Genomic DNA, 12,863 nt, shown 5'->3' on the forward strand with positions numbered 1-12,863 from the left:
TAGATGTTCTGAATGTAATAAGGCTTTTAGTGAAAAAGCAGGTCTGATAAGCCGTCGGAGAACACATACTAGCGAGAAACCATATAAATGTTCTGAATGTCAAAAAGCTTTTACAGGATTAGGTGGGCTAATCAGTCACCAGAGAACTCACACTGGTGAGAAACCATATAAATGTTCTGAATGTGAGAAGGCTTTCACTACAAAAGGACAGTTAAAGAGACATCAAATGTCTCACAGTGGTGAGACTCCATACTCCTGTTCTGAGTGTGACAAGTGTTTCATCACAAAGGGCCAGCTAATAATACACCAAAGAAATCACACCGGCGAGAAACCATATGAATGTTCTGAATGTCAAAAAGCTTTTAACGGAATAGGTGGACTAATTAGTCACCAGGGAACTCATACTGGTGAGAAACCATATAAATGTTCTGAATGTGAGAAGGCTTTCAGTACAAAGGCACCGCTGATAGTACATCAGCGAGTTCACACTGGGATAAAACCTTATGGATGTTCGGAATGTGAGAAGGCTTTCATTACAAAAGAACAGTTAAGGAGACATCTCATGTCTCACAGCGGTGAGATTCCATACAAATGTTCTGAGTGTGATAAGGGTTTCAAAACCAGATTTCTTCTACTGCGGCATCTGAGCGATCACACTGGAGAGAAACCATATAAGTGTACTGACTGTGACAAGGCATTCAAACAAAAATATATACTCTCATTACACCAGAGAAATCACAAGGGAGAAAAACCATATAAATGCTCCGAATGTGACAAGGCTTTCATTCTGAAGACTGACCTATTAGTACATCAGAGATATCACACTGGAGAGAAACCCTTCAAATGTTCTGAATGTGACAAGTCATACGTTCTGAAGAAAAGACTGACAGTACATCAGAGAACTCACACTGGAGAGAAACCTTATAAATGTTCTGAATGTGATAAGGCTTTCAAGCGGAATGATAATTTGTACATACACAAGAGAGTCCACACGGGGGAGTCACCATATAAATGTACGGAATGTGACAAGACTTTCAGGCGAAAGGGTCATCTTTCAGTTCATCTGAAAATCCACACAGGGGAGAAACCTTATAAATGTGCTAAATGTGACAAGGCTTTCAAGCAAAAGAGTCATCTTTCAGTTCATCGGAAAACCCACACAGGGGAAAAACCATATAAATGTACTAAATGTGACAAGGCTTTCAAGCAAAAGAGTCATCTTTCAATTCATCAGAAAATCCACAGAGGGAAGAAACAATATGAAAGTTCTACCTGATAGAGATTTCTAGCTGCAGATTCCTTACCTTAGAATTTCCACCATGCGTCAGACTGGATCCGGAAGATTTTTCATGAGCAGTGCCCCTAAGCACCAGTAGGACCAGGCGTGCTGACATCAGTTCTTCTCTTACCCGTGCCAGCCTAAGCTGATCCGAGAAGAGCTATCCCTTTGTCACTTTTTGACAGGCCTTTTTTCAATGTTATGTTGACTTCTTTTGAGGTTTACCTACTGGTGTGTCGAGGATGTCCTTGCATAAGTCACATTTTTAGCCCTGCAGTGCCTGTCAGCGGGCGATGACGGCGACGGACCTGCACCTCGTTTGCCTTTCATGTTTTGAGCACAGCCACAGCACCAAGGTGTACTCCGATTGATATCCCAAGGCTCCAAAGGCTTAGAGGGAGCAGTCCCTGGAACTGATAGTGGCCTGGCAAGCGACTCAACAGCGTACAAAATCCTAGTCGAGGGGAGGGTCCCGGGATCATTCGTGCAGCCCGGAGTCCTCTTTGTCCTGCTCGAAATCATTGAAAAATTCATGTAGGCGGCTTAAGAAGAAGAGTAAGAAGTCAAAGCATTCTTTGACTTCTCGTTCATCTGCTGAGAAGATGAGGTAACCTCTGCGATCTAGGCCTCGTTCTCTGTTGCGCTTCCTGCCTTCTTGAATTTCTGAAGGCTGTATCGACCCCCCCCCCTCCCAGTTAAGAGAGCTCAATGAGGCCATGTGCCTCATTTTTGGGTGGTCTGGCCCGATAACGTGCATTCGGGTGCCGTGAGGGTCAAAGGGGACCACCTCTGGTTTCTTGCCTCCAGCTCGGGTGGGGCACCATGTATCCATTCCTGGATTCAGACTGGCGCCAGTCAAGCCATCATGACCTTCCCCAGCACCAATGCTCACGCACGACCAGCTTCATTGGCATCCTCAAGAGCCGGAGACGGTCGCCTGATGCCTACTCTGACACTGGCAGGAGCCCTGCCTCCCAGATTGGAGTCTCATTTTCATCGGCTAGGCCTCTGGGATGCGGGGGACTGTCACTGGTCCCTTTAGAATACCAGCCCTATGAGGACTGTTGTGAGGACGGTGTGCGGCCAGTGGCCTGGATACTTCTCCAAATGCTGGTCTGCCTTCTACCGTTGGCAATGGAAGAGAGTGCATCATACACAATGGTGGCGCGTATAGCAGCTAAGGTCCTGAACCTTCAGTTTCCCATGGTGGCCTTTAAGACTAATCTTTAGACGGAGGGGCTGCAACCAAGAGTCTCTGCTGAAACCAGGAATCTCCGATTTGGAACCATTACTTCATTCGATGATGCCCTCATTGATGCCCTTTTGGGTACCTGGTCAAAACACAGTGGCTCTTGTGAATTGGACGATTGCCTGCCGCCATTGCCCTGCACATGGGTATCTCAACTTCCTCTCCCAACATCCTACACCTGAGAGGTTGGTGGGCCAAGCCTCCACCTTCTATGGTGCTTTCCCTACCGCTCCCTTGAGTAGGAAATCCAAGAGGCTGGGCTCATTTGTGAAGAGGTTTTCTTCCGCCAGCCTGGCGTTGCGGTTTGTGAAGACTGCATGCCTATTGGGCTATTATTCCCACTTTCTGCGAGATACAGTTGTGCAAGTGCTACAACGGGTCACGGAGGTGGCACAGGCTTTACTCTCCCAAGTTGTTGCTGACAGAAGAGATGCAGCAAAGTTAACGATTCAATGTGGACTTGATATGACTGATTCGCTGGTAGAGTGATTTCAGCGACACTGACCCTTAGGTGCCACGCCTGGCTGAGAACACCTGGCTTCTCGGGGGATATCTAGGCTTCCCTCATGGACATGCCCTTTGATGGCACCCAACTCTTCGGAGAAAAGGCAGATTTAGCGCTTGATTGATTTAAGGATTCTTGTACTACAGCCAGGTCCTTAGGCCTCTCTGCGGCCCCACGTCCACCCAACCTCCCTTTCGCTGCTTTTGAAGCTTCTATCCATGACAATTCCAGCCCAGCCACCACTTTCTGCAGGCTCCCCAGCCTCTGCGTGGCTGAGGGCTCGGTACACACAGACCTCTTGGGTCAGGTGGTAGCAGTCTGGTCTGTCCACCCCCACCACCACTACAACAGCCTCCTAACCCTCCTAGTCTAATACTTTACCACCATGGCCATCCAGTTTGTGGCAGGATTCGCCATCGCCTGCCCCGCTGGCAGTTCATAACATTAACAGGTGAGTTTTGCAGAGACTATCCCTCCCCCAATGGCACCATCTCACAATCGACTGATGGAGGATCATCTATCCTTTTTCCGCGAGGAGATCACAATTCTTCTGGCCAAGGGGGCCATAGAGAGGGTTCCGGTGCCAGAAGTAGGTTGTGAGTGTTATTCCCACTACTTTCTGGTTCACAAAAAGGACAAGGGCCTTCATCCTATCCCCGGTCTCTGAAGCCTCAATCTCTTTCTCAGGAATGAGAAATTCAAAATGCTCGAGTTGGCTCAGGTCTTGTCTTCCCTAGACCCTGGAGACTGGATGGTAACATTGGGCTTGCAGGGCGCCAATTTTCACATACCCATCCAGCCTTCCTATCGGCGCTATCTGCAGTTGAGCGTATGCCACAAGCATTGTCAGTTCACTTTGCTCCCTTTTGGCCTTACCAGCACCATTTGGGTGTTCATCAAGGTGATGGTGGTGGTTGCAACTCATCTGGAATGCCAATATTCTCCTATCTTGAAAACTGGCTGTTGAAGGCGGGCTCATCCTAGGCTGATGTTTCCCACCTCCAGACTACGGTGAACCTCCTGCACTCGCTGGGCTTCACTATGAAGGTCCCGAAGTCACACCTGGTTCCCTCTCAGACGCTCCCTTTCATCTGAGCCGTTCTGGACACAGTGCAGTTTCGGGCTTCTACTCCCAAGCGGCGAGTCAAGGATATTCAGGCTGCTGGGCCTCATGGCCTTCTGCATAACTGCTGGTGACACATGCCAGATGGTATATGTGAGTTCTGCAGTGGGACCTAAAGCTCCAGTGGGTGCAGCATCAGAGGAATCTCTGACCTGATCCAGATCTCTGAGGGAACTGTGAACTATCTGCAGTGGTGGCTCATAAACCGTTATTAGATCAGAGGGAGACCCCTATCCTTTCCCCAAACAGATCTCACAGTGGTGACTGATACATCCCTCCTGGGAAGGAGATGGTGATGGAGTGGCCATCTGGGAGAAGTGAAGATCAGAGGACTCCACATCAACCTGTTGGAGCTCTGAGCAATCCGGCTGGCTTTAAAAGCCTTTCTTCCCTCCATCAGGAGAGGGTTGGTACAAGTGTTCATTGAAACCATAGCCATGTGGTACTGCAACAAGCAGGATGGGTGGGGTTGTGGACCCTCTGCCAAGAGGCCCTTCGTCTCAGGATGTGGCTGGAATGACAGGGCGTTTCCCTACTGTTTCAACATCTGGCCAGTTCTCTGAACGCCAGAGCCGACAAACTCAGCTGAAGATGCCCAACAGATCACGAATGGCATCTCCATCCGGAGGTGGTGCAAGGTCTCTTTCAGCAGTGGGGAGAGCCTTGGTTAGATCTGTTTGCTACAGCTGAGAACGCACAATGTCAGTAGTATTGCATGCTGCAGTTTCCAAGGCGGCACCCGCTCGGAGACGATTTTTGTCTCCAGTGGAGCTCAGGCCTCCTTTATGCCTTTCTGCCCATACCACTCCTTCTGTTCTCAAGAAGATCAAGACCAACCGGGCCCAAGTCACCTTTGTGCCTTTGGACTGGGCAAGCAGAGTCTGGTATCCTGAGCTCATGAGCATGGTCATCGATCCTCAGTCAGGCTGCCCCTTCGGGAGGATCTTCTGTCACAGCAGCAGTAGAGGGTTCTCCACCTGAACCAGTCTGCTCTCCGCCTTCTTGTGTGGAGATTGAAGGGTGACAATTAACAACTTTTGACCTCCTTCCAAAGTCTGTAATGTTATCTTGGCAGCCATTCGCCCCTCTGCCAAGACAGTGTATGCCTGCCGTTGGAAGAAATCTGTGGCATGGTGTGCTGAACAATCTGTTGATCCTTTTTCTGGCCGTCTTTTTGAGGTTCTGGTTTTTGTCTCAGGGCTCTGCTCTGGGCATTGTTAATGGCTATCCCTCTGTCTGTTATTTCTGCCTTTTTGAGGTTGCCTGATTAACCTTAGTTCAAATTTCCTATTGTACATAGGTTCCTTAAAGGTCTTACTCATCTCTTCCCTCCGTCGCCATTCATTATGTCTGAGTGGAACCTTAATTTGGTTTTAACTTTTTTGATGTGCACTCCTTTCGAGCCTTTTCACAATTGTCCCCTTAGGCCTCTCACCTTGAAGACAGTCTTCCTTGTGGTTATTACTTCTTCCCGCAGAGTGTCAGTAGCAAGCCTTATCATCTAAACCGCCTTATCTCGGTCTATCCTGACAAGTTAGAGCTTTGCATTAAGACCTCCTTTCTGCCTAAAGTAGTCACTCCCTTTCATGTAGGCCAATCCATCACCATGCCTACTTTTTTCCCATCTTCACATCCCTCTAAGGAGGATAAGCAACTCCACCGTCTGGACCCAAAAAAAACGTTATCAATCTCCCCTGACTGCACAAAAGAATTTTGGGTGAACGACCAACTCTTCGTGATATGTTTTTAGTTGAAGAAAGGTTGGGCATTGCAGAAGCAGACCATCTCCAGATGGGTCGTGCTCTGCTTCAAAATCTGCTATGCACTGGCAAAGATCCAACCTCCTAAAAGTTTTCAAACTCATTCCACCAGAGCTAAAGTGGCCACCACTATATTAGCACATGGAATGCCGGTTCTGGATATCTGCTAAGTAAACATGGGCTTACCTGCACAGGTTCACCAAATACTACTGTCCAGACCGTCCGGTCCGCAGGTATAGGCACTTTGCCCGTTCGATCCTGCAGGACTTTCTCGTTTGAAATTGTTTTGCACATCTACTGCAAAGATGGTATTGTTTGGGTATCTATTCTAAGTTAAGGAATCTGGGCTAGATGAACATGTTGATTACTTGTGATAACTCCTTATCTGTATCTAGCCACAGATTTCTTACCAACCCATCCATCCTCCTTGCTCTGCGAACGGATTTCTTGGGGCAGGGATGACCCCTTTCAGGGCCCTAGTTTTGACCACCAGTGATCAGTGTTTTTCATGTTTCCTTGCCTCTGGCGTGTAAAGTCGTGGAAAGAAACTGACGTCAGCACTCCTCGGTGGCTCCTATATAGGTACTGCGATGTCACTTCCGGCGGTGGATGACACCAACAACGGTTGTAGAGTGTGCATGGATACTGCTCACGAAAAATCTTCCAGATCCAGTCTGATGCATTGGGGAAATTCTTAAGTAAGGAATCTGTGGCTAGATATTGTCTCAATCAGATAAGGCGTTACTGAAGGTAAGTAATTTGTTCGAATGTGACACAGCTTTCATTAGAAAGAGAACGTTGATGATACATCAGAGGATTCACAGTGGTGAGAAAATGTTCTGAATGTTCTAAAGCTTTCAGACATAAAGGTAGTCTGTTGCATCATCGGAGAAGCCACACACCTTTACCACATGTGTAGATCCAGTGACAAATGAGATAATTTACTACAGAGGAACCAAGTACATTTATTTAATGTGACAACACTTTCAAGAAAAAGGATCATCACTCACTCCATCTGAGAAGAGATGAAGGAATGAAATTATATTAATGTACTAAGGGCCTGATCATGGGTTGCTGCATTATTTGTCGCCCCTAATAAATAGCGATACCACAGGGTACGCTATTTATCATTAGTGATAAATAACACCTGTTGCGTGTTTATGGGGAATAAACATGGGGATTTTGGTGTTAAACACACCAAAATCTGCTTGATAATGTAAATACCATATGTTTTCCCCTGTTACATTTCGGTGGGTTTGACCTGCTGAAATTTAACAAAGGTTAAGTTATTTAACACATCCGATAAATGTCTAACACCTTAAATTCCTTCAAACTTGTAATTGCGACCGATGCATAAACAGGGGTTAATATTACAAGCAACTCTTAATAGACTCCAAGTGTAAAAAGTCTTTCACTTCATAGGGTGAACGTTTGACAGTAACTGTAGACTGAAATCATATACATATTCTGAATGCAAAATATTCATTACAGATATATCACTAATAATACACAAGAGAACTCACATGAGTGTGAAACCGTATTTATGTTCTGAATATGACAAGACCTTCAAGTAAAAAAGTGGTCTCTCCCGGCATCAGAAATTCCACATCAGGGAAATCAGGAAATCCTCTAAATATTTCACATTTTATCACAAATTTAATTGAATAATTCTACCTGATACCGAGCAGACGGAGGCATGTGCATAAAGGAACGTTACATGGCTACAGGAAACCGTCCTTTGTGAACAGTAGTGACCTAATGTTCAGAATACCGTACAGCCTGGGGAGATGAGTATGTGCTGATTTCATCATTACATGTCGCCATTCAATGTACATTTCAAAACTATTATAGAAGAAACCCAGTACATGGAAAACAAATCAGGACTACACACAGAATAACTTAATAACCATTTAAGCAACAGAGCAACCAGAATTGGGAGGACTTAACATACATAGTGAAAAGTACAAGGTACTACAGAAACCTCATACTGATTAAAATAGAGACATAAGCAGTGATACGTGGTCATGAAAAGATAAAATGAAACTCAGAAATGGTAGATAACTCCTAACGTACCAGGTTAGTTGACATTCTAAAACATGGTTTTCTAAATATGTAGGGAAAAGTGCACAATCAGAAAGAAGCAAGATCTGCAATACAGGAAAGATACAGCAGACGTTGGTAACTTTACCAGATTCCAGTATTGTTCCACATACTAGATTACAGTATGGCAGAAACACTGGGATCATGAGCTAGAGAAAATTGACATTTCTGCAGTCAAGTGAAGTCAAATATATGACATAAAATGCATCCCTGTATCTTAAGAATGCTGGAAACTTAGCTTTTCACTTCAAGGCGCTACATATATATTTGTGAACTTGAATCAATTTTGGAGACGTTATTGAATTAACAGAAACCGTTAATTGGATCTGAAAACCAGTCAATGCACTGATGAAGTGACTCCCTTCTTTGCCGTCCTTTGTTAGCTTGGCAGCTTCAGGGTCTGAGGCACACAGCGAGGAAAGATATCTGGGACAAAGAAATCCGAGACAAAGGGACCGATCCGTTTCCGTCAATGTTTTGAAAATGAGTAATTCCCTCCATCTACCCTTCCTGGGTGTACTTGTTATTTATTGCATCACTGCATTTTGACTATTGTTTTTCTGAAGATTTGCCATTTACATCATTGCAGATAGAGCAGCTCTCCCCTGAATATTTGTGAGTCATTGCCGTTGGATGTAGTTAGTGTAATACATTCAAGGATCCCATCTCAAGGAGCATGACGAGGTGGCAGTAATACTTAAAGCATTCTTAGATGCCTGATATATTTTGTACTTTGTATATGCCTCCACCTTAGAAGCAGAGTGTAGGTCCTAGTTTACAGAGAAGGGGCTAACGAGATACTGAAAACTACAGGATTGTTGCATGGTTATTTACTGGGTAGGTTGATGTTGGTAATGATATCATGATCAGATACAACCGAGAGATGGGAAGGAACATTGTGTTCTGATGCTGTACAAACATGCTTTGCAGTTGCCCCTGACAAGAGCATGGACACCAATAGTTCTGAAAAATAATAACATTTTATTAAACATAACAAGTTTGTGACATTTGTATTGAGAACACAGTGAAACACTTCATAGTGAATAAACCTTCAAAGAAAATTAAAGTATGGTTACATTTGGGCTTTCTGACCTATATTTGCCACATTTTCTACAGTAGTTATAACAAGACTAAATATTTCCACAAAATGTGGCTAATGTGGTCATGTCATTATTAAACAGAACTGAGGACCATTTGTTTTAAAATCATTTTATATTTATTTATACTTGAATTTCCTCCAATTTGCTTAGTGACATAATCAGCCATGAAGGGAGGATTTTCTCACAGCTGCCATACACCATTGTCATACTCCGTTTTTAAGTGAAACTAATCATGTATAACCATCTTTCATCTGGGGAGTCCCCAGATATGTGTGTGTTTCAGCTGCACCAGTGATTTCCTAAACTGCTCTTTGCCCTCTAGCCTTCACCCCCACACTGGCCCCTGGAGCCCTACCACAGTGACCACACAATCCTGCACATCTCAAGAGGAAGACGTCTCATACTGGGAACACCAATAGCTCCCCTGCTCTAGGTGTAGCCGGGTCCGGGGGAGGATCTCAAGAACCTTGCCGATAGATCCACTGCTCTGAAGCATGTCTTACAAACCACAGGAAGGGAATAATCCAAGGCAAACTGCTGTCCCTGCCATACACGTCCATTCTTTGATTTAGCAAGGTTGACAGTATTGTTAATGGATAAAGGGCCTGCAGAATGGTCATAGTTAGACTGCATGGCAAATGCTTTCTTTTATGCCCATCTCAGAATAACTAAGGAAAGTTTAAAAAAAAAACGCTTTGAGTAGGTTGGAAAGCAAAACGTCCTTAATCTGTGGAGATTGACTCATCTCAGACTTATAATGACTTAACAAGAATTTGGGTGAGAAGGAAGGGGAGTTCATTGCACTTTTGGATATTAGGGGACAATGAACACTGCTAAAAGGACTGTGCGTCTGATGGAAACCTGCGTGACGAGTTTCCCATTTAACAATCCCTTTTTAAATAAACCCTCTCAATGGAAAAAACAGTTAACATGTAATTTTCTTTGTCACAAAACTGAATTTATCAAAACATCATCATGATGAATAGCTTTGCTCCCATGGATCAGTGGCAGGAATGTAGGGTGGAGGCTTGCCTGTCAAGCCCACTCTGCTTTGAAGAGTTTGAAAAGGCTCTTCTCATAGAAGACATATAAAGGACAGCAGATAACAAGGAGGACTGTTGGATTCATTATCCACATGTACAACAAAGTTCTTGCAGTAAGTTCATTTAACTGTCTACGAGTACAGGTGTGGAAAAACGCAAGGAGCTAGAGTTTAATGCAGATCAACCTTTCTCTTAAATCGCCTCGTGGAATACATACACACTCTGAACACTCAGCAGCACACAATCCGTCTCCTAATAAGCCTGTTCAGGCGTGCCCCATTCACACAGCAATCCTTTACAGCAAGATCCAGCAAAGACGTGAATATATTTTTCATACCTATGTAAGTGTAAACTTTCAACAGGTATCACACACAAATTCTTAAATAGGAATGTTCCATGATAAAGCAGTCTTTTATGTTGCTTTTTTCATTTACAGTATTCTCCTAAATCGAAGAAGTACTCTTTATTAAGAGTTAATATGTACCCTTGCTTGAGTACTTTTTTCTGTGGTAAATGTTGTGCATCTTGTGCCATTTAGGCCTATCCTGAATGGTGCTTTAGAATCTGTTTAGAGTCTTGCTATAATTTTTAAGTGTGGCAGTAGATGACCCGTACTTACCAATTTGCTCTGAAATATCTGCCTGTTGACCAGACCAGACCAAAAGTCTGTGAGAAGTCCCAAAAAGCTTCATACAAGGGTAATTATGTGCAAGTGGAAACCTCCTAGACAGAATGTTGGAGATTGAAGATCTTGTCTATTGCCAGTAGACCACCTCTGAAGCTGCCTTGTATTAACTTTAAATGTATTTTCTTCTGTCAATTCATTCATATGATCCAAAATAGTTGTGCTTTATTTTTCAAATAGATCAATTAATTTATTTGGTCAATATGATCTTGGCATTGGGATCTTACCTTTCATCTTTAGAAGTATGACCAAGCTTGTTTGCCGCAACTCTGGAAAGCCTACAATACTTTATCGGGGGTAAACTAGCCTGCCAGGACGATTGAATGTGCATCCTTAGGTCTGTGATGTTCAGTGTCTGCACTGTGGCCATGGCTATCATTGTAGAACTTTGTTTGACAATATGCTACCTATTTGTAGGCTGGTATAGTTATATATTTTATTAACATTTTCCAGTACAGTATACATCATCAATGCAGTATATTCACATTACAAAGACTTCCATGAACATTAGCATACATAACCAACCATCTGCCCGCTCCTGCTATGTTGGTAGGTCCCCTGTTTGGAGCGAGATTTGCTCTGCGTATGTGAAGTGACGGGGGCAGGGCCATCCCACGCTTTAATAATCAATCAGGTGCATTGTAAGCACGCTACTCACCCGAGAGGGTCTCAAGGTGCGGGGAGGGTAATAGAGGTTTAGTCCAGAGAGGTCGGCTCCCCGTGGCTTCTAGCTGCAAACTTCAGGGGTGGCGCACTTTGGTGATACTAGCTTGTGTATGTGAGGGGAGGAGATGAGCGTGTATTTTGAGATTTATTCTGAGTTTGGTGTCCCCCGAGTCCGTCTGCCCTAGTCGCTGGCGGTAAGGGGTCCCTCAGAGTCTTCAGCTGCCTCTGGGTGTGTGCGTAGGTATGTGCTTAATGGGTCCCAAATATCTCTGGACCTTGAAGCTCTGGGTATCAGTTCTGCATATATCGGTGTCTGTTCTTACCATATAAGCAGGTCCCCCATCCAGTCCTTAAATTTAGGCGACCTCCCTCTATTCCATCTACAGGCCACTCTCCGCTTAGCCAATAAAAGGCTCCGTGCCACGAATCTTTGATGTACTTGGGGTATGTCTGCCGTGTAGCCTGGGAGTGCGACTACAGGAGTCTATGTGATTGCTATCATGGTCATGCATCCTAGCGCCTCCAAGACCGTCTTCCAGTACAGTCTGATCGCTACGCACTCCCATGCCAAATGCAGGAAACCTGCTTTTTCCTGTCCACATCTATCGCAGGCATCACTGTCCTGTAATTTAAACTTGAACAGCTTTGCAGGGGTGTAATATAGTCTCTCAAGATATTTATAGTGAATAATTCGCAGTCGCCTATTGGCCGATATTTTGCCCGTCTGCTCGCAGCAGTATTGCCATTTCCTTACGTCCAGTGGTTCTCCTATTTCTTGCTCCCAGTGCTATCTGGCAGTCCCCGCATGTAGACTAGTCTCTGTCTGCGTGGCGTGGTAGATCTGGGATACTACATGGGCTGAATTCGTATTTTGGAGGAGTCTATGTAGCAGGCCCATCGTAGGGGGTTCGTCAGGATAGGCAGGGATTGCAACCCTCACACTCTCTCAGCCTGATATACATGAACAGTTCCATCGGCTCAGGGTCCCTATTAGCAAAGAACTTTTCTTTGGTGAGGCACGTGTCATTTTTGTATAGATCACCCCATGTGACTGCTTTCATCTTAGTGAGAAGTTGGCGTCAGTGCGCCTCTCGTGTAACCTCTAGTGCAGGATGGCCAATTGCTGCGAGCAGTGGAGAGTACATCATGTCTATTGTCAATAGTTTCGCTATTTTCTGCCATGCAGTCACTGTGCCCTTCACAGTGGAGGAGTACACCTCCCTCGACTGTATTTGTGTTGCTAACAATCCAGATAGTGGGTTGGGCTGCATATAATATTGTTCTGTCGCCAAATGAGGCATAAAGGGGGGGTTGAACCAGTAGGTCATATAATGTGCTTGCGCAAATAATATA

At 44.7% G+C, this 12,863-nt stretch overlaps 1 protein-coding gene across 1 annotated transcript in view; it reads left to right on the forward strand.

Annotated features, from left to right (window-relative positions):
- Nucleotides 1–9,082, forward strand: part of LOC146799967 (uncharacterized) — a 347,905-nt gene extending 338,823 nt beyond the window's left edge. Inside the window, exons 3-4 of the mRNA XM_085620915.1 lie at nt 123–564; nt 649–9,082. Of these exons, the coding sequence (XP_085477041.1) occupies nt 123–564; nt 649–1,276 (1,070 nt within the window). The 3' untranslated portion in view covers nt 1,277–9,082. The remainder of the gene's footprint in view (nt 1–122; nt 565–648) is intronic.
- The last annotated feature ends 3,781 nt before the right edge of the window (nt 9,083–12,863 follow it).

Source organism: Triturus cristatus, chromosome 8, assembly GCF_964204655.1.
Source record: "Triturus cristatus chromosome 8, aTriCri1.1, whole genome shotgun sequence".
NCBI lineage: Eukaryota > Metazoa > Chordata > Amphibia > Caudata > Salamandridae > Triturus > Triturus cristatus.